At 38.7% G+C, this 22,262-nt stretch overlaps 1 protein-coding gene across 6 annotated transcripts in view; it reads right to left on the reverse strand.

Moving 5' to 3' along the window:
* furinb (furin (paired basic amino acid cleaving enzyme) b) overlaps positions 1 to 22,262 on the reverse strand; it is a 95,514-nt gene that overhangs the window by 41,744 nt on the left and 31,508 nt on the right. For 4 of the 6 annotated variants that reach the window (XM_051883080.1, XM_051883083.1, XM_051883082.1 and 1 more), the window contains exon 3: positions 4,115 to 4,213. The exons of the other annotated variants lie outside the window; for them this stretch is intronic. In XM_051883080.1, the coding sequence (XP_051739040.1) occupies positions 4,115 to 4,213 (99 nt within the window). The remainder of the gene's footprint in view (positions 1 to 4,114; positions 4,214 to 22,262) is intronic. 6 annotated transcript variants of the gene reach the window in all.

The raw sequence follows: 22,262 nt of genomic DNA on the forward strand, positions 1-22,262 counted from the left end.
CATGACTGAGTAGTAGCATTTTTGTAAAGGTATTGTTTAATTTATAGCATGAACGAGCAGGTGGGTAAACACAACATAAAAGCCGTAATGAAACAATGCTGTACACTGATAACAGAAACACCAGCAGAGTGTGATTACATAGAAGTTTGTTGGTGTTTGTAGGCGTTTGTTGAAGTATGAAATAGAATTTTGCTAACTGGCTAGCGAAGCCAAACCGCGTTGGTCTTTGTTTATGTCCCAGAAACAATATAACTTTATAAAAAAATAAAACATACATACATGTTGGGGCCCATAAACAGCAGCTTCTGCTTTTAAAGTGGGAACTGCTTCATCTTTCAGTAATAGCCTTTGTGTAAATCCAGCATTGAACTCTGGAAGCTGTCTTCCGTAAAATGTGCAGTTAAATTAGCATAATAATTGTCAGGAACAGAATTAAACATAAATTTTAAACATTGCTCCCGAAGTCCAGCATCCCTAGGAAGAAGACTTGTATGCACGCGACATGGCCTTGCCCACTTTTTTTGCGTGTTCCCGGGGGCAGTGTTTATGTTAATTGCAGGGTTTATGATGTCACCAACCCGGAAAGAAGCTCGTAGTCCAAACCGGTTGTTTTTGTAGGCATTAAACTACCATAACTTTAAAAGACAATATCTCTGTTTGCATTGAACTTTCAGCGCTGTAACTTTGTTTATGCTCAAGCAGCAACATTACACACTAACTAAAGTTAAAAAAGTGAAATTGCAATGAACCACCCCTTTAATCAAAAATATCTTAATTTGTGTTCTGGGGCCGGTTGCACCAGTTGTGCGCAAGTTACAATGTAGCCTAGTTTTGACGTAAATGGGCACTAAATTTACGCACTACTAAATATTTCTGTCTTGCACCAGTAAACTTAGTGGAAGCATAACTCTACGTATACACTAAATATTTACGGAAGCTTCCTATCAGGAGTAACGTTTGGAATAACAGACTGAATGAACGGCATCAATAAGCTCTTGTTTTACCTCACAGATTTCATTCTTTAGAGATATATGATGCTGCTGACATTTACACTCGCTTACATTTTAAGAGAGAGAACATTATGTGAAAAGATTACTTTGTTAGCCACTCTTCAACACAAACCCGTCCTAAACAGTGCGCTGCTGTGTGCATCGGTCCCATCACAATATCAGTCATAATCAATAAATATCATTTTTTATGTTTTTTGTATCAGTATTTATTTATTGATCCTTATTAATTTCATTTCAAATACAGTTTCTGAATGTTATTTACATATAAAAACGTATTCATGATTAAGTAGAAGGCTATTGTACCATTAGCTACGTGAGGCAAAATAAGTCAGAATGAAGGATAAACTGAAATTCACGGCATTTCAACAACATCTGCTCACGTATTTGAAGGATAACTGAGGGTAAACGTCATATTATGCAACTACGCATTACTTTACAGAGACCTTACGAGCTACTAGCTACGTTCTGGATTAAGAACAAATGGTGCAACCGAATAACGTCCAGAGTTAGTTACAAACTAGCTAGTAGTTATTAAGCCGCTAGTGTGGACTTTACGCTCCAATTTAAGAAAGAGCTTACGAACGGCTGGTGCAACCCTACCCTGAAGATGAATGAAAGTCTTATAGGTTTGGAACGACATGAGGGTGAGTAATTAAATGACAGAATGACCATGTGACAATGTGCTTCAAACAAAACCAAAGGATCATCTTCTAAAAACTGCTGTGTATGTGCGCTTTTTGTGTCAGTGCAAATCAATGAGCTTAAACCTTCCAGTCTAATAATACAAATATTTTATTATTATATACTTTTGAGTAGCAAGCATTCACAGCATGTGTTCTGCTGAAAGACAAGGGAGATTCACACAAACCACACACACAAAATCCTTTGAGTGAGTCGTCCTTTACGCCCTTGTTTTGCAGTAATGCCAGCACTGGGCTAAATTTATCATGAAAACAGCAAATGTGGAGCAAGGCCAGGTCAGATTTGGAGGAAGAATGCATTTCCTGTTCCTTTCACGTCTTGCTGCCCTTCGTTCAGCAGCAAACTTCTGAGAACTCCAATTTGACTTTTTGCGAGGGAATGAAATTCCGGTTAGCGAGGGAGTAGACGTTCACGTACCTGCATTCAATTTCGTATAAATTCCGGTTGCTGGAGGGAATGTGCTTACAAGCGGCAGCCTTCAGAAATCTGCTTTATTAGCATAAAACTATGCTGACCTCGGAATGCAGAGCAGGCGATGCATGTGTGTGCGCTGTACGTGTGAGGCTTGTGCCAAGATGAACCCTGGCAACAAGAACGCCTGACCCACCGCAACAGAAACGGGCCCAGAGCGGAACCCTGATGCTGTTAGCCTTGCATAAATAGAGGCTAGCACACAAGGGAGCAGTAATCCAGCTTGTATCTTCCCCTCTCTCGTTTTCTGCTGTCATGGATCAGTGTTAGGAGTCATCCGGTGTCTTTCGCTGGCATCTGGTGGGCAGGTGGGGTCTGGGAGGGCATCAGTATTAGCCATGTAGTTGGATCTCCGGAGTGTGCACAGAGTTTTAACTAGCGGCTGAAGCTTCAGAGAGTGAAGATAAGAGGCTGATCAGCAGGAGATCTATGGAAGCCTGCAGCCAGCGGCCCAAATATGCAGTCGCTTGGGACGCCTGTGCTGCTCTCAGATAACTTATCGGCACAGCCAGAGTCCTGCACTTCAGTACTACCACACACACACACACACACACACACACACACACACACACACCACCACCTCATACACACCAATAATCACAGCCAGTCAATCATCTGAGACTCTGGCCCAACTACTTTGTCATGGCATGCTAATGACTTCTCTCATCTGGCCTCCTCTCCTCTCCTCTCCTCTCCGCTCCGCTCCTCTCTTCTTTTCTTTTCATCTTATCTCTTCCCCTCTCCTCATCTTGTCGTCTCATTTATTCTCATCCTCCCTTCTATCTCCTCTCTTCCTCCTCCTCTCCCCCCCTTTCAATATCTCCTCTCGTCTGGCCTCCTCTCCTCTCAGCTTTTCATTTTTTCTTCTTGTCTCCATCTCATTTCATCTTTTCCTGTTTCGTCTGTTCCTCTCCTCTCTTGTCCCATTTCAGCATGTCTCCTCCCATCTTGTCTCCTATATTTTCATATCCTCCTTTCATCTCTTTTCCTCCACCTCTCTTCACATCTCCTGTCATTTCATCTCAAACCTTCTTGTCTTGCCTCATCTACTCCTCTCTCCTCTTCTCTAGTTTCCTTTTTTCCCCCTCATCTCTTCTGGTCTCATTTTGTCTCTCCATTCCTGTTGTCTGGTCTTGTCCTATCTCCTCCTCTTTCATCTCCTTTCTTCTCTTTTTCTCGTCTCCTCCCGTCTTGTATTCTATCTTTTCATATCCTCTCATTTTATCTCTTCTTTTTCCTCCATCTCTCTTCACACCTCTTCTCCAACCTACTTACCTTGTCTCAACTATTCCTCTGTACTCTTCTCTCATCTCTCAATGTCATCTTTGTTTTTGCCTCCTCTTTTTTGTTTCTCTAGTCTTGTCCCATCTCCTTTTATCTTGTTTTTTCTCTCCCTCTTCTCATCCTATCTCGTGTACCCCTTCCTTCTCATTTTCTCTTCTCACGTCCATTTCTTCATCTCATTCCGTCCTATTTCGTCTGCAGTCCTCCTCTCTCATCTCTTCTCCTCTTACTCCCTTTCATCACATCTCCTCCTGTCTTGTCTCCTAACTTTTCATATCTTCCTTTCATCTCTTCTCTTTTCCTCCACCTCTTCTCTCATTTAATCTCCAACCTTCCTGTCATCTCCCCTCTCTCCTGTTTTTTCTCTTCTTCTCTCCTCTTTTTTTCTCTTATTTAATTTCATCTCATTTCCTTTTGTTTTCTCATCTCCTCGTTTATCTTGTCCCCCTTTCCTATCTTCTCCTTTTTCCTCCCCTTTTCTCTTTTCATTCCTTTTCCTCTCATCTCCTCCCCCTTCGTCTCCTCTCATCTCTTCTTGTCTCATCACCTCCCACCTTTTTACTTCCCACATATCTTCTCCTCTGATCTCCTCTTTGTGATCTGTAGAGTCGTGATTGTGTGTGACTTTGTGTGTGGCTCGTTTTTACCTGCGGCTCGGCGTGCAGTCGGACATGAACCCCGCGATGGCCGGACAAAGATCTCCTCACCACACCCCTGTGCTGGAAATGATAATAGTCCCTAAAAACCTGCAGACACACAGACGCACACACACATGGAGGTGATATATTAGAGTGCTATTCCAAAGGAGTCATGTCTTACCCACCACACAAGGTCATATGGTCTTACACTCTAGAGGGAAACACACTCATTAACTCCAGCACCTGCTCACAGACCTGGCCATCTCTCTGTCCAGCACACACACACACACACGCATTCAGGGCAGAGCTGCAAAGGTTCAGCCACACACATTTTTTCTCATTGTCCTACAAAGTGCAACAGATCCAAAAACACACACATACACACACACCCTAAAAAGAGCTTCCCACTGAGAGACAAATTCTATGAAAATGATGAAAGGCGGCTTCAGGTACTTTTTGCACACAAAACAGAGCAAAATACACACACACAGTTTGAAATGTGTAGCAAAGCAAAGGGGATGTATAAGTGAAAAGAACTAACTCCCTTTCATTAATCTGATACACAGAAGCTATCATTTTTTATTGTGCTTAGGTTCAATAAAGCAGCACACAGAAGCAGAAATTTCACTGTATCTGAACCGCCACACACTGATGTGTGGGATCTGGCACTCGGTTGGGCAGCTCATAACCCTGTGTACTTTGAGCTTGTGTGTGCGTATGTGAGAGAATCATGCCTCTATCATTACTCATCTTGTTCTGTTCCCAGTAGAAAGAGGAAAGCAACTTCTGGACGGCCGAATACCCACACACTTCTTTCACAAGTGACGTCAATGAGTAGATTCTGCACTATATAGTCAAGTCTCTCCTTACTAAAATGACGTTCATTTATCAAAACGCTTCCCTGCTGGGCTTCTGTTCCCCTGATGCTTCATTGCAGACGGCCTCTCAGTTTCCTTTGCAGTCTCCGTCTCTCTCTCACACACTCTATGTCCTCGTGATCAATAACACGACCTCTGCTGCCATCATCTTCTTGTCTCGCTGAAACTACAGAGGTGTCCCCTGGGATCATACGAGGACAGAAATGCTTTCAGAGACCAGCAGGGCTCAGCGTGAGCTTCTGAAGTGGTAAATTGGGTAGAGTCTTGCCTGGTGTTCTGGAACCTCTCAAAAAAGAAAAAATCACTGATCTCATTAATATCTCAGTTGTTTCTCCTAGACAGCAGTGAGAACAAAGCAAATAGAGACTTTTGCTAAACTGTCTCCGAAAAAGATCTCAACAATGTCACAAACTGTGCCAGCTGTTGCCTGCAATCAAAAGTCAGCAGTTTCAATATGAACCAGCCTAATTTCTCATTAAATTCTGCAGAAAGCAGAAAGCAAAATTATGTAAGCTTTGATATTCATATTTATTTTATAGCTCTATACTCTAACTTTATGTCATCTAGTGTTTGCTGAGCTGCTGAATGTACAGCACCACAGGAAAACAAATTATATTTTATCTGAGTTATGAGTTTGCAGACTGACTTGAATGTGATGAGATAAACAGAACGGGTACCACAGAAATAATACAAAAACAACACATGCAATCTTCAGAATGCTAAAACAAATATACAGCATAGCCAATGTAGTCCAATTCAGGAACAAATGACTCTTATGAACTAGTTCCTTCAATAAAATGCTCAAAAACATTGACAAAGTCCAAGTTTGGTTTGAATCTACTAGTGTTAAAAATATAAATATTTCGATATGTATTTCTTCTCTCCGACAGTGAATTGACACACACCCGCCTGCTCTCACTCGTCTCATTCGCTTCAGTTGAATAGTGCTTGTATTGCGCATAATTTTAGTCATTTCCGCAGGTTTCGTGCTCGTACCAAAAGCGCGTTCACCACTGATCTATATAAGTGGCGCTCTCATAAAGCCGCCTCTCAAGCAGCTCACGAGTACCAAATTGACTTCTTTTTCATGGCTTTTTGCACTTAAACAGTCAAATACATACAAAATACAGCCATCTTGCTGCGTATTCAGGTAAATACAGTCAATTTTGGAACGTAAATAATGCATTTTGTGTAACAGTATATTGGATCCACGCATAAGCTCTTAAGCCCGGAACACACCAAGCCGATGCCAACGAACTAGTGGCGACGAAAGCAGACTGCGTGGTTGGCTCACGTCTGGGTCCAAGGTTGCCCTCACACACCAAACCAACGCTCGACACCCAACGGCCAAGTAGCATGTCCATTCTGCGCCTGCGTAAGAAGAAATACCTTTCCGTACCAGCAGGTGGCAGTAGCTGAAGAGCCAATCAGAATGATCAGATGGCCTGACTGACCGACGAGCTCTGACGCCGATTCAACATGTCGAATCAGCCGAAAAAAAGCAGATGAGGACCAACTTCAGCCGACGGTGCCGAACACAGTGAGAAAACTTAGTCGGCCGATGAACAAAAACTGCCCGAAGGCCGACCGTCAGCTTGGTGTGTTCTGGGCTTTAAAGTGGCAGCAGCCTAATAAACCTGCTGCAAAAGACAAAGGGAAAATCACTCGCTTCTCTTGGCTGAATAACCTTTGTAACTTTAATTGTAATCATTAATCTGTATTTAATTTTTACAATGAAAAGTATCCAGTGTTATTTTACATTTGATTACTTTAATTTCTGTAGTATGTCTTACCTGAATATAACCACGTGAAAAACTTAAAGCCATGTTTATTTCATTTGTCTCTTTATTCCATTTTATTTATTTGTGCTATCGTTTGCAATTTATTTGTTCTTATTTTATTACTGACTGTTTACTTGTCTTTTTTATGTAAATGTAGTTCAACGATTCAAATTAAGCCTCCCTGTGCTGTGTAAGCTATTACGACAAAATTAACTAAACTATCAAAAACAGGGCTCTCACTCATTACACGCATTTGTGACTAAAAATAACTGCGTGCGACTGTGAAAAAATATTTAGGCTCACCGGTGCGAGTGACCCAATCGATTCTCGTGAATAGATCTATAATACAATCGGAATAAAAAGCACAACTCCCAGAATGCATCTACACTGAGCAGCCAACAGTTACTGCAATCTGCTGCTTTTCATGCCTTCATTCAAAGACTTTGCTTCAGTCCGCAGAGAAAGTGCAAAAGACGTGCGCGACGGACTACACTTCAAAGATTGTTTTAAAGGTGAAACAAGTGATGCGCAATTACCAGACCATCTCATGTTGCTGATGTTTCAGCCAAATTAACTGGAAATACTACATTTAAATTAACTTGGGGCAAAAATGCCTCCAAAAATTGATTTAATAAAAACACACACATCATTATGAATGCCCATGCTCACATTACTTTCACTTTTGAAGTAGCGGCAATTGCTTGAATGGTCGGTGGGTTCGTTCTTAATGAAAAACACAACAACAAATCAGTATAACGACAAACTCACTTAAATATTCGCTTTTAGATTTTGCTTTGCAACCAAATCAAAACGACATTGGGGCGGTGCCGTGGTCACGGTGGGCAAGTGATGTAACCGGTGTTGCGGCTGTAAGTTAGGCTGTAAGCCTATGTAAGTTAAGTAATATCACACGAATAGACTCCTCTTTCTCCAAGTATTGGCATGATTGCAAATGTGATACTTACTAATCTGATTTAAGTCCAATAAACAAGTTGATATTAAGTGACTTAACATTTTAGCCACAAACTGTCTGTTATCGTTTCAAACAAAGCCACACCAGAAATGTTGCGCATCTTCAAGCAACAATGGTTCCTGAATGAATCTGCGTTTTGAATGACTGAATGAATGACTCGCACATTAAGATTTACCACCACCTACTGACGGTTTTATTTTCATTTACATTTATTTTCACATTTACACTTCACATAGACTGTTTTTACTTAAATATCCAACTTTTAAAGGTTAATTTTTTACATATTTCTAAATTAAAAAAAAAATATATTTACCAATGAGCTGCATTCAGCAGTTTATGTAAATGTCTAAATAATACCACTTCAGATGGAGCTTCTGTGCCAATTCTGCAGTGCAAAGATGGGTTTTTTGATGATTTCTTTTGATTGGTAACAGTCTGACTGGGTCTTATTCTTCTAACTAAATTTATTGTTTAAAATTTAAAAATGTGCGGCATGTAGGAACATTCGTAGACAATGTTTTTCCTTTCGGAGTAGTATAACGAATCGTATGTATAAGATTAAACAATTTGTGACATGTGCTTCTACTAATGTAATATATCTGTTAACCTGTCCACGCGAGAAACAATATATAGGCAAGATGAACAGAAAAGTTAGGACACGTATCATTAAGTATATGAGTGCAATCAGAAGAAATGACCAGAAATCTCCAGTTGCCGGTCATTTTAATGATATGTCCCATTCAGTTTCGGATCTAGACTTTGTGATGTTCAAATGTAGTATTTTTTGTGAGAATTAAGTATTACAATGTATATTTATAGGATATTTTGAAAATATGAAAATTAATATATATTTTTTTAAGAAAAATGTTTTTGAAGTGTTGTATAACATTGATTATGAGTATATCTATTTACCTTTATGGTGTTAGTATTGGAGGTCCGGTTTTCTATAATGATTACGGTAATAAGCTTATTAAATGGATACAGGTGTATGCTTGGAATCATAGCACTGATGAAGGGTTGATCCCGAAAACGTTTTGCACTCTGCACTTGCACTTTTTGTGGCCTCTGGATAATAAATTTGTTGGAGCTTTTTTGACTTCATTCTCGTGTGCGAATCTTTCATGTTTTTGATCTTGGAGTTATCTTTGGATCTACGCACCACCAGAAGCTGTATGTATTTGTATTTGTATGTATATGTATTTGTATGTATTTGTTTGGACGGACTGTGATCTGGCGCTACGCTTTTCCGTTTTTTTTCCTAAAATTTAAAAACAAATTTTCTATTTTAACTTAAGAAATTGACAAAATATGATGCATACATTTAATATAATGGTATAAATGTGTATAATGGTATAAATCTTATAATTGTAAAAATGCCCCTGGAAATTAATTTAAAGGGAGAAATATCGCCCTGTAATGGGAAAGTTAATGTCTGTTATTGATCAGAATGTGCTCCTAAAATTTGACTGTGCACAAGTGCTCCTAAAAAAAAATGTTAGCGTAGAGTCCTGAAAAAATGTATGAGATAATAACAAATTATCTGTATGGTGGTATATACGGCAGTTTTCCCCACGGTATTGGAAATGGTATTGAATATCGATATTTTTCAAGGTATCGTATCGAAGGAAATTCCAGTATCGTGACAACACTAGAATCAACTGACAATTTGCTCCCTGAATTAGAAAATATAAAAATAAATATGAAATTTTATAAATAAATACATATGACTTAAAAATAATAACAAAAATAAATTAATAATAAATCTTATTAGTGTTAGAATCTTGTAAAATTTCAATTTCAAAAGTTATTTCTCCTCAAGAAATTGTATGATAAATATCATTGATGAAGCTACATAACTGAGAGCTACATTAAGCCTCCTGAGCTATAAAAGAGTAATATGTGAACAATACAGTTTTCTCTGATCTGCCTCAGTGTGGTGGACTGGGTCTGCAGGACTCCTGTAGCATGTTGTTAACCAGGATGAGGTCTAACGCTCTGGCGGCTGAGATCAGCTTCTAGCTTTTACAGCTCAAATCACACTGCATGTGCTGTCAGATGTGTAACAGAATTCACAACACGTTGTGTGAATTCAACCTCTACCGCTTTTCACTCTCGTTTTATAATCTTTGAATCACAGTTATTCACACTTATACAAATACTAAGATTTTAATACTACTACTGTGTACTTCTAGCATGTTTGTGTGTGTGAGAGAAAGAGAGACAGGGAGGGATAAAGATGGAAGCTAAAAGAGAGATGGAGAGTACGTTGGATAAAACATAACTTTGATCTACAGAAGAAGTGAAAGTGAACATCATTACTCTCTATGGCCTGATGTGTGAGTGTATAATTCATAACTCACAGACCAGAGATCTGAAAGACTCACTGCCCTCAGAGCCAATTTCTCTGGACATGACACATACAGAGAAACTGTACCTTTATTAGACCTAAAGATGGTGAGGATGCTTTTACTGGCTGCCTTTTAATGGCATCCTGTTAAAAGAATGTAAACTTTTAAAAAGGCCAAATTCCACTTTCGTTAGTCAACTTTCTTGGCTCTTTCATGACCATTTTCTCCATTCTCTCTTTAATCTTTGGACCTAAACAGGAAGTTTTAGGAAAAAATCCTGCTTTCCATGACATGAGCTCCTTAAAAATCTTAAATTTAGAATATTGAATGCAACTTATTCTGGTCAAGAGCTGCCTACTTATACATGAAGAGAATATTTCAGTCATATAAAGGGTCAAAAAACTGTTCATTTTTGACATATGGACATTATTTTGACACAGTCGCCTCTGATCACAGATCACTCTAAATTGTCATGTAGAAACACATTTTTCTGCAAAGCTGCTTTGAAACAATATGTATTGTGAAAAGTGCTATACAAATAAATGTGAATTGAATTGAATAAAAGCTCTTTGCACCCTCAAGCATTCTTTTATTATCATAATAATAATAATTATTTTTCTATCACCTGCATAAAATTGATTTTCAGAGGAGCAGTCCTCATGTTTAGAAATCATTTGAGATGTTTTCATTGAATCAGGCCACTGATGTAACCAGCTCCAGCACTACCAAACACACACCAAATCTCATCTGAAAAACATGTGACAGCTATTGATCATGTTACTCACAGCTATCACTGGTACAGTTGCATAATTGGTTTACATAATACCACAAATCAATAAAAATCAATTTTTCATAATTGCCATCGCAGAGAGTGGTAATGAATAGATTAATGTTAGATGCAGGGACATGTAGGAAAAACAGTTCTGGGAAATCATTGTAACAGCCTTTGCTGCCTCACTGGGCTCCAAAGTAAGGGATGGAGCCACTGACGTTGAGCTATTGATGTTCTACGGCTAAATTAAATTCAGAGAAGGCAGCACACCTTACGAATACAGAACCGTAGCAGAAATGGCCTTCGATCAATAGGAATCTTATCAAACATCCTTTTCAAATTCCATTTTTTGGGAGAATGAAGGGAGTCAAGGCCCAGGTGAGGGACAGAGAAGGATATTGGCAGTGTATTTGTGGCTTCCGTTCTTTGGATTCTGACTAAATGGGGCCTGCCAGTGTATAATTCACTCTTCCTCTTCTTTTCTGAATCAGTTTTTTTGGTTCAAATATACATGGCTGAATTAAACCGATATTTGTGTGTCCTGATTGTTCTGTATTGTGAAATAACTGTAGCAAGCACATCCACAGCTTTTAATACCACGATGATGACCTTTGATTGACATTCAATGATGTTTAATAAGGATTGTGTTTAATGAACCGAGATGTGTGTGTGTGTTTGTGGGAGATAAAACCAGAAAGAATGCTGCAGCAAATTCAAGAGGATCCATCTGGTTGAATCATAAGTTTTAAACCTCCCAGTGGGCTGAAGAATATGTTCAACTAAATTAGTATACACTGCATATTTCCTCTGGCCCATCGATGCATAGAATATGAATCTTCTGGCAGCGTTTCTTACGGTTTTCGCCTTAAAAATGAAACACTCTTTTACACACACACTCAGATCTGAGAGTTGCTTTACAGTGGCTGACAGAGGTGATGGAGCAGTATTTCTGTCCTACCTCCGCAGTCACGAAGGATAACATTAATCTAACTGCGATGAGAGAGAATTTTATTCAACCTTATTCAACTATGGAGGTTTTCTTTGGTAATATTAAATTTTTCTGAACAAAATGAAGGAAGAAGGAAGGGCAGAAAGTGTGTATTAGCTGGAGCATGTACACTCTACTAACAAAGTCCATGTTGCCTCCAGCTAAATGTCAATGATGGTGCACTTTAAAAATGAAACGCGGAAGATCTTAAAAATGACTGTAACAAAGGTGGTGGTAATTTATCTCCCCTGTTGAGTGACTTCTTTCTTGGGGCCAGATTTTCACATATTCCCTCATTCCACAGCTGACACAGAGGGATATAGCCATCTAATGTCACCGTATGCTACATCCACTGATTCTTTCCCTCTCTCTCATACCTTTTCACCGATTTCTCTTCCATAGTAGGAATGTGCGATATACCATTTGGTACAGTAAACCACTATAAATGCAAAATTGTTATTGAATTGTGTGAATGACCTAAGGAATTAATAAATAACAATGGATTAAGATTACATTATATCTAACATATAGGATATTGGAGACTACATCCAAAACATAAAGATTAATACAAAGAAATTAGTCAGTTCAGGAATCAAACTACACTAATTCATGCTGTTGGAATGGAATTGGTATGAAATTATGGGTAACCTTGATAAATTTTACAGTGTATGTCCACCATTTCTGGATCACCTTAACCAGTTAAACGCTGACTCTGATCGGTAATGGCGGTAATAATCGGTAATAGTATGCTGTCTGCTCTGCCCTCTATTCTGAGTGCTTGTTTGTTTGTGCTCCACCACTGAAACTGCATATACGCCCTTGTTCTTAGTTTTTTATTTTTATTATTTAAACATACATTAAATAATCAAGACATCACTAACAGGTTAAGTAAAAATATATAGGCTAATATATATATAGGCACTATAAGGAGGAAAATCCTGGAATGTTTTCATCAAAAACCTTAATTTCTTTTCGACTGAAGAAAGAAGGACATGGACATCTTGGATGACATGGGGGTGAGTAAATTATCAGGAAATTTTTATTTGAAAGTGGACTAATCCTTTAAAGGTGGACTCAGTATTATTTCAAATACACTGTTTGGAAGTTAGTCGGGCCAACACCAACAACAAATGTGTAACCAATCAACATTAGGGGGCGTATAACGGTCGAGGAGAGAGAACGAGCAAGAGGGAGATTTGAAAATAAGAAAAAAGAAAAAAAAACTCTGCAGAATGAGAAATGGGACACAATACAAAAGAGTTCAAAAGAATATCACTGGAATGAAGGTTTATAACTGGGCAAGTGCTTTAGGACCCGCGTTTATATTAGAAAAGCTTTCCAGCGCTGGCGAGAGCTAAGTAACAGTGTCCAGATAGTGATAGTGAGAGTTTTGAAGTTAAACTACTGCACACTGATGCCCCCTAGAGAATGAGGTGTTTAGCGTCATTGTTAATGGACTCGCGATCGGGCTGGGGCTCGAGACCGACTAGGAGCAGGGTGGTAAGGATTGGAGTGTGAGTTTTGGAGGCGGAGCAATGAAGAGAGGGGTGGGTTTGTTTGGGTTGATTTCAAATATGGACAGTGTTCAACAACGAATTTGAGAAATTGCATACAGAACCTTTAACAGAACCTTTAGCTAAAGAGTTCATTTCTCTGGTGAACTAACAAGCTGTGGACAATGAATGGCTTTTCTGAGGTAAAGTATTATAATATTCTAGTACTTAGTATGCCCTCCATAATTTTGAACATACTGCTCTGAATCTTCTTGGCACGGAGTGTACAAGTTCATGACAAATTGTCACATCTGTCCTGTTTAACTCCTGGATGATGAGCTCCTTAAATGCCCTGATCTTTAATGGGGAGTGTTGCTCAACTCGTCTCTACAGAATCCCCCACAGGCGCTCAAGAGTGTTAAGATTGAGTGCAATACATGTCCACAGAAGGTTTTTCACCTTGGGAGAATGCATATCCCCATTGTCATGTTGAAAAAATGCCCAACAATGCAGGGAATGAGGAAAGGGTAACATCTTCTGTTTCAAGTTTGTGTATTAAATTACACAGTGGTGTGGGAATTCATGACAGCATTGATAAAGCACAACTCCCTCACACCTTCAGCACTCATACATCCCTATATAAGAGCTTTACTACCACTGAACTTTACTGTGGGAACCAGGCACTTCTCACTGTACTCCTCCTCTAGCAACACCATAACATTTTGGATGCTGTTAGATCCAAAATGATTGATTTGGTCTCATGAGACCAGAGTATTGATTCCCAGAATCTATATTTTGTAAATATGGGCTTTGGAAATGGCTAACCGACTTTATTGTGCTTTGGCTACAGTAGGTAGTTCCAGTGAGAACAACAACCATGCATGTCATTTCTGCAGGCTGCATCTTACTCTGTGACATAAACAGTCACTCTTTTCATAGCTTTTGCTGGCTCTGAGACACTCACTTGATATTTCTCCTGCTCTTTGTCTAGCAAAAAAAATCCCTCATCAATAAATGAAAGCTTAAAAATGAAGGCCTGATTATTTCAGGGGCCTTGTCACAAGTCCATTGTTTTTGAATTTCTGTGTTACTTTTGTTATATTTTCACACTTAAAACAATGATTGTGTAATCCTCTTGTACCACTGTCCTCTTTTGTGCTAAGAAATAAATCTCCTGACAGTTCTTAAGTGGTTCCATTGTTGTCAGCATTAAGTCTGAGAATGATTCAGTTGGTTATATAACATTTTTAATTGTCAAGAAACTACTTCTCTTTAAATGTTTTGGTTCAAGATACTTACCTATTGATCAATTGCCTTAAACTCACACCAGAAAATTTTTATTTTGTTTTATTTAGTAACTTTTAGGAGGGTGTACTCATTTTTGCTACACAACATTTTATCACCTTGATAAGAAAATCTTATTTTTCTGAATAATTTTGACATGCTTCTTTGGTAATTGATTAAGCAGACTTGCTGGAACATTATATCTCTAAAGAACCCTAACATGTCTTCTAAGTAATTGAGTAATTGCTGACTTTCAGAAGTTTCAGAGGGGGTGTACCCATTTATGCTGTGCACTATATATATATGTGTATATATATATATACATACACATTAGGGATGCACAATATATCATTTTAGCATCAAAATCATGATATGCGCATCGGCGATAGTCACATCGAAGGATGTGTGATGTCTAGTATAGGGATCGTTAATCTGTACGGACCAGACACCACGGATCAAAACGCAGGTGATTCTCTGATTAATTGCAAAGTTCGACCATCATACAATGAAAGTTTATCATTTGAAAGTGTTTTAAGTCCTGTCAGTTTAAACATTCAAGGGTTTTCAAACCATTTGAGTGCACAAAGAAGCGAAAGAGGACTCAATTCTGAACATGCAGCTGTTTTATGTGCGCACAGGCGCACACGCACACACACACACACACACACACACAGAGATGCACGCCAACACCGAATGGCATTCGAATGGCATGTGCCTGAACGGACACATACATGCAAAAATAAATGGTCAAAATGCACGTTAAAGATTGCCTATCCTCGTAAACACAATTGATTATGGCTTAGGTGAACTAAACAATTAAGAAAGGAAACCGGATGTGTAACAGTATTTTGGATCTGCGCCGTGCATTCGGTCTTAAAGTGACAGCAGCCCCTGCTGCTTTCTGTGTCGTGAATGTTAATCAAACAACAAAAGACAAAGAGAAAAATCACTTTTGTAGTTTTAACACAGATTAATTATGTTTAATTTGTACAGTGAGAATTTGCAGTATTATTTTACATTTGATTATTCAATTTCTGTACCTGAATACTGTTAGACACACACACACACACACACATACATATATTATATACATATACATTTTTAAAAAGCCAAAAAAAAAAGCTTTGTACATTTACAGGTTTAAATTAGATCTTTAATGTGGTTTCAGACTTTTGGACCACACTGTAGGCTGTTATAGACCAAATTAATCATTTAAAAACACAGTGATGAAGCCAAAACGCTCGCTTATATAGTATTCCTCTGTCAAGGCCATCAGTTCAGTTCAACAGAAACAGTATAGAGCTCCGGCAGTCATGTGACCCATTCTGTTTACACCACCATGCTGGCAGGCAGGGACAGCCGGGAGCGAATATGAAATGAATAGCACCAGCATCAGATTCAAGGCAACAGAGTTCACTGCGCACTTTAATTAAAAAAACATAGACATGTACATAGCAAAACATAATAGATTAAACATAATAGATCCCTATAATGCCCCCGGGGTTCTTTTAACGTGTATCGATAAAGGCACGGATAGCTTTTCTGACCTGCAGTATCCTGATATGTACAACTACCTCATCAACTTTCCTTCGTCCTACTCCGGAGACTCTTTAAAAGCCTACAAAAAGCTGGAGGGGTACAAATGGACAATCTAATTTTGTGATGAATATTCAACTTTGGAGTCTGCCGGCTAAAACCTGCTTCGTCGTCATTGGAAGGGTAAATCAACTGTGTTGTTAGGTAACATATCGGCCCTAGCTGTCCTTGTTTGTAGGTAGCAAGCATAGCTATATCACTGTGAATACAGTAGATATCATAAATGTCATGAAATCTTAACCTGTTTAATCCCAAATTTTTCCCAGACATGAAAACATTCAAATGAGGTGTCATTAGTTGCCCCTTGAAATAATCAATAATTATTTTTAGAAATTTTTATGCAAATGTGTGTGAAAAATTGTGTTTTATGTTCGCCCACAATTGTGACCAGTGGAATAATGTGTAACGTTACGTTATACTGAAAATAAAGCCTATCAGCCCAGTTATTTAACACATTTTAAACTCTTTCATTTCATTTTAGGGTTACTATTAAACATAAAAACCCTTATACAACACTTATAGGAATACTGAGATAAAAGACAAAAAAAAAAATAATACAAATACAACCATCTATTTTTTTTGCGTTGCTTAGCACATTTTATTGCAGTGAACCATTTCAGTCATCTATCGGGAACCTTAGGAATATGATAAAATGATTTCCCTTTGCTTTCCCCCGCCTGTTCTGGCATCCTGGCGCACAGCAGTTGCCCTCCATGTTGAAATAGTAAGGTTTGTAAGGTCTAAACATGTCTGGCTTTAAATTATTGCTTGACCACTATCAATACCAATGCTATAGCCACTCGAGCGCTCTCCTGATGGCCTGCCAAAATGGCGGAGTTTAGATTGCGTGACATCAACCTCCGGAGCTCTATTGGCAGACTCGCAATATCAAAAAACCTTTTGCACAGTAATAACAAGCCATTTATTTCTCTCTCTCTCTCTCTTTCACACACATAGAATCTAACCCTTACTTTTCTTTTCAACAGTCCATACCCTTTTTCTGTTCTTGCAGTCATGTTGTTTCTATTCTGTTTCCCTGAGACACACACACACACACACACACACACACACACACTCGCTCCAGTCTATATCCCCAAAGACTGTGTGAGTCAACACTCAACACGTACGCCGCTTCTCCACCAGTCTATTTTCTTTTCTTTCCTCCATCTCTCCAAGTCTCTTTGTTGAAGAAATCAAATCATCAGGTGTGCCGTATGACTACAGCAAAATTCTCATTTGATAATGACTTTCCTGGGAATAAAAAAAAAAAAGATTTGAGGCTATCAGAAAAAGTCACGGTGGCTTTAACCCTCACCTGACCCCAGATCAGATGACTGGTGGTGGCGATCGTTATCATGATACAATTCCATTTCACCTAATTATCACTGTCATTTTACGCAATCAGTACAGCAGCCGGGCTTGATTGGTTATCCATTACAGTGACACCTCAAGATCCTCAATGTCATTGTGCGCACAACGTGAACGAACAAATGGATAGGAATTTTATCTGGGCTGAAATTGGATGCAAATCATTCAACGATGAAAATTCACCACTGGAGAGTTAATATACGTCAACGGAAAAACACATTTGCATTATTCAGACTATAAAATGTTAAAGCTCCAAGAAAGAAAACATAAAACATTGACTTCAAATATCTTTGAAATAAAAATTTGTCTAAGAATAATGCAAATTGTCAGATAGCGACGGCTGAAAGGCTCTCTGGACCAATTCTTATTGCTCAAGGGCAACCAGGCAGTCCAAGGTCACGAGAAACACCTCACAATCAAAAGGCAAATGACTGTCTGAAGCCAAAAAGAGAGAGGCAGAGAGAATGATACAGTCACAAAGTCAGACCGCTGCCGAGAGGAAAGGGGTCATTACCTGGGAAACGGAGACAGAACTAATGACACGGAGAGACATTCCAAGTTTAGAGCACACACACACCTACCCAAATACACACGTACACACATATGCACACACGGACGAAGCGAGAGATCATTAGCACTCTGCTCAGCTCCACTCAGATGTGAGGGAGTTTTAGATGCGCACAAACACACACGTTAATCTCTCAATGTATTATTCATAAGAAGTCGTTATTACTGTCATTAAAATCTGCCTTTGATTTATTGAAATGATCAGTGGGAACTGTGAGATCTTCACTGTCTTCTAGACCCCTACTGAAAAGGTGACTGAACTAATCCGGTACAACAACTTATTATATACCATCAGGGATTTCCACGTGAAAGGACGATCACACGGCATCGCTCCATACTGACGCTTCATCAAAGCTTGTGTTTCGATTTCTGAAATACATCAAGGACATCAAGTTGAAGGACATTTCCATAAATAAAAGGTACAAAATGTTCTCATACGAGCACAATGACTCATATAGACTACTTTTAAAAGTTTTTTTTTTTTTTTTGAAAGAAATGATTACTTTAATTCAGCAAGGATGCATTAAATTGATCAGAAGTGACAGTAAAGATATTTATAATTTAAATAAAATTTTAGTCATCAAAAAGCATGTCTAATTAATTTAAATAATGAAGCTTATCAAATTTACCAACAATTTATTAAAAGTTAACATCGCATACATTTAAAATACATTTTTTTAGGGCCCTATGATATACGTTTTATTTTTTCCCCTCAAATTCTGTTTTCTGTTTTAAGTTTTCTGGATTCAATTTTAATGGTTTAATTACATTTTAATAATCAAAAAGCATGTCTAATTAATTGAATTCTACACTGAAACATATCTAAATTCTACTGTACAATAGTAATATGTTTCTGTCAAGTTAAATCAAACTTTTTTAGCTTTTAGTATGAATATGTTAGCCTTAAGGTTATGAATAAGCTGGTGTGTTCCAAAACAATGACAAAATTCGCATTTAGGAGATATAATGGTAAAAAATGGATCACGGATTTTCATGACATCACATCACACTTCAGCTTCTCGTCAAATCTTCTGTCCAATCAAATGCTCTCTAGAATCTGAAGTCCCACCCCCTCCTACACTATCAACAGACATTGAAGCTGTGGCTGAAATCGGTCATTTGTTCACACTAGTTACTAGTTTCTACATGGTGAATGGCACATAGTGCACTATATAGAGAATAGGGAACGATTCAGACAGTGTAAATATGCTTTCCATTGACGCGAATGAAGTCCGTTTTCGTGTTAGTATAGCATGAACCGCCGCAGCGCGAGCACAGTCTGCTCTGGCCCAGTGACACAAGAGCACAGAGCAGATCATATCCGCGAGTCGGCTCAGACCACGAAAGGTATCGGACCCATTTAAATTCTGCACAGTATGCTATATTTTAAAGTGATATAGAGGAGATTAGGAGGATAAACGGTTAGATATTAAAAGGAAACAGAGGTTTTACTGAGTTTAACGGCTCTGGTTGAGCTGTGATATAAACGAAACGCTATTGGCTATTTAAAAAAAGGGGGCGGGGCTGTTCAATATATCGCCCTGTCTTCCTGTTTCAGTTGAAATCACGTCAACACATTGAAAAATGCTGCACGTTCCAAGACACTTCAGCACGCCTTTAAGTCATCAAAAATTTGACAAATTCCGTAACATTCCACATTATATAGTAAATTCAGTTACGACTGGATTCCACGATTCCGTCTGAGTTTTCTGCATCGTGAAAATTATAGGGTCCTAATTATAAGAGCAGCAAATCAGCATATTGGAATGATTTCTGAAAAATCATGTGATATGTGACTGCAGTAATGGCTTCTGAAAAATCATCTTTGCCATCACAGGAATAAAATACATTTTAAAACAGAAAAAAGTTATTTCAAACTGTAATAATATTTCACAATATTTCCAGCCTTGGTGAGAATAAGAGACTCCTTACAAACAAAAAACCTTACTGACCCCATAGTTTTGAACATCAGTGTATGACTCTAATAAAATGTTAAATTCACTTATTATCTATTTTATTCTTTATTTAATCTATTTTATACACTATTTTCTCTGCTTTTTTTGTGGAAGAAGCTCTCTGTATTAATAGAAGACATGAAAGGTCTTATTAAAAGGCACTGATAAAAGATTCCCCATTGTTTTTCATCCAAAAGAAGAGCACAGAAAAGGCAATCAAACATTCCCTAAGCGTTGAACACAGAGGAATAGCTTGCACAACAAAACCATGCTGATCCATTGATCTGACCTATAGTGGAATCTGGCATCTGCTAATTACTCCTGCTTGCAGCAGCCTTTTCATACTGATCTAGGTGCTGCTTTCACTCCTCAAATCCAGTTGTAAGCCACTGTAAGGCAGATGACAACCAGCACTAAAGGGATATCGTCGCTCCCCTGAGCAGGTCAGAGTTGCAGTGAAAAGGTGAGAAGATGCTAAGCTCTCCTGAATGAATCACAGTGTCCTTTTTCATTTCATGAAGCAATTGAAAGAGCAATTGCATGAAGAAATTGAAAGAAGCAAGAGCTCTCTCTCTTCCTCTCACGCACCAGTAAGGCTGACAGACAGAGATTTTACACTGTTCTGATGGTGACTAACGAGGCTTGTTTCGCATTAGTGCTTTACAGCCACATTCAGTCTTAACCAATGGTTCTCAAGCTTCTCCGGCCAAGTACCTAGTCACAACAATGCTCCCTCTAATTTTCATAATTATGTGAGCAAATTAAAAATCAGCACTGAGCACACTGACATCACTGCTCAAAACTGAGCAATATAAGGACATACTTTAAATAATATAAATATTAGCATATATTCCTGTTAGAGATGCACCGATCGACCGACCAGAGACCGGAATCAGCCGATTTTCCGCATGATTGGTCCAGACCGGTGACCGGCCGATCAGTCTCATGTCTTTACAATTTCGAGCTGGTCTGTTTTGTTGCCAGCGGCACAGGCAATAACGTCAGCTGCGCACACCCGCCTCCTTTCTCCCACTCGTCTCATTCGCTCCGGTTAAATAGTGCTTGTATTGCGCATGATTTTAGTCAATCCAGCAGGTTTCACGCTCACACCACTGATCTATATAAGTGGTGTGCACAAGCCGCTTCTCAGTCTCAAAGAGCTTGTGAGTTGCAACTCGCAAGTACCTAAATGAACGATCAAATACATAAAAAAGTATGTCAAAATGACCGTCTTGGCGAGTATTCAGTTAAACACAGTCAGTTTTGGAACGTTAAATAGTTGAGAAAGATAATGCCTGATAACAGCACTAATTTACTGTCAGTACTGGGTTCACAGTTCACATGGGTAGGGTACTTTGTGCTATGTGTGGATGACTGCGTTCGTCCGGCACCACCATTTTTGACCAGATGGTTTCAGACTTGGGCTGCACGATTTATCGCGATTTGGCAAAGGCTGCGATTATTTAATGCGCAGCTTGTCAGAGCTGTACAGCTTTGTGATCAGTAGTAAATGCTTCTCCATCTGAAAGCCAGAGGGCGCTCTTGCGCAGAAATATGCCCTGCTGCAGAAGAAGATAACATGCGTCATATCGCTGTAGCTGAATAAACAGAAGATTGAAACGCTTTGATTGATTAAACATAATAAACACATGACTGCCTTATTCTGTGTAAGAAGCCACATCATCTCACAGAAGGACGCTCAACTGTCGTTATGAAGTGAGTTTGGAGTAAAAACATGTTATTAAATGTTGTCTTTTGTCGGACAAGATGTTAATAAATGCTTCTCATGCCTGGAAAGATGTTTGACACATATTGCTTTTTCAAATGTACATTATAAGTGACTCAAACTAAAGATGGATTAGTATTTGGAGCCATAGTTCATTGACAAGCTGCACATAAAAAAATAAGAAATAATCACAGCCTTTGTGATTTCATAATCACACTAAGAATTATTACTGTTCTTTTTCATATCGTGCGATAAATCCTGCAGCCCTATTTCAGACTGAAACCATTTCAACAAAAAGTGGACTGCAGATTTTAGTCTTTCTCTTTTCGATTAGATGTACAAGCTGTATTTACAAGGCAGAAAAAAGCTTTTGAGTGAACCAACTTGCTTTACAAGGACTTTGACATGGTCAGAACCTTAGCACTTCA

Source organism: Ctenopharyngodon idella, chromosome 24 (assembly GCF_019924925.1).
Source record: "Ctenopharyngodon idella isolate HZGC_01 chromosome 24, HZGC01, whole genome shotgun sequence".
Lineage (NCBI taxonomy): Eukaryota > Metazoa > Chordata > Actinopteri > Cypriniformes > Xenocyprididae > Ctenopharyngodon > Ctenopharyngodon idella.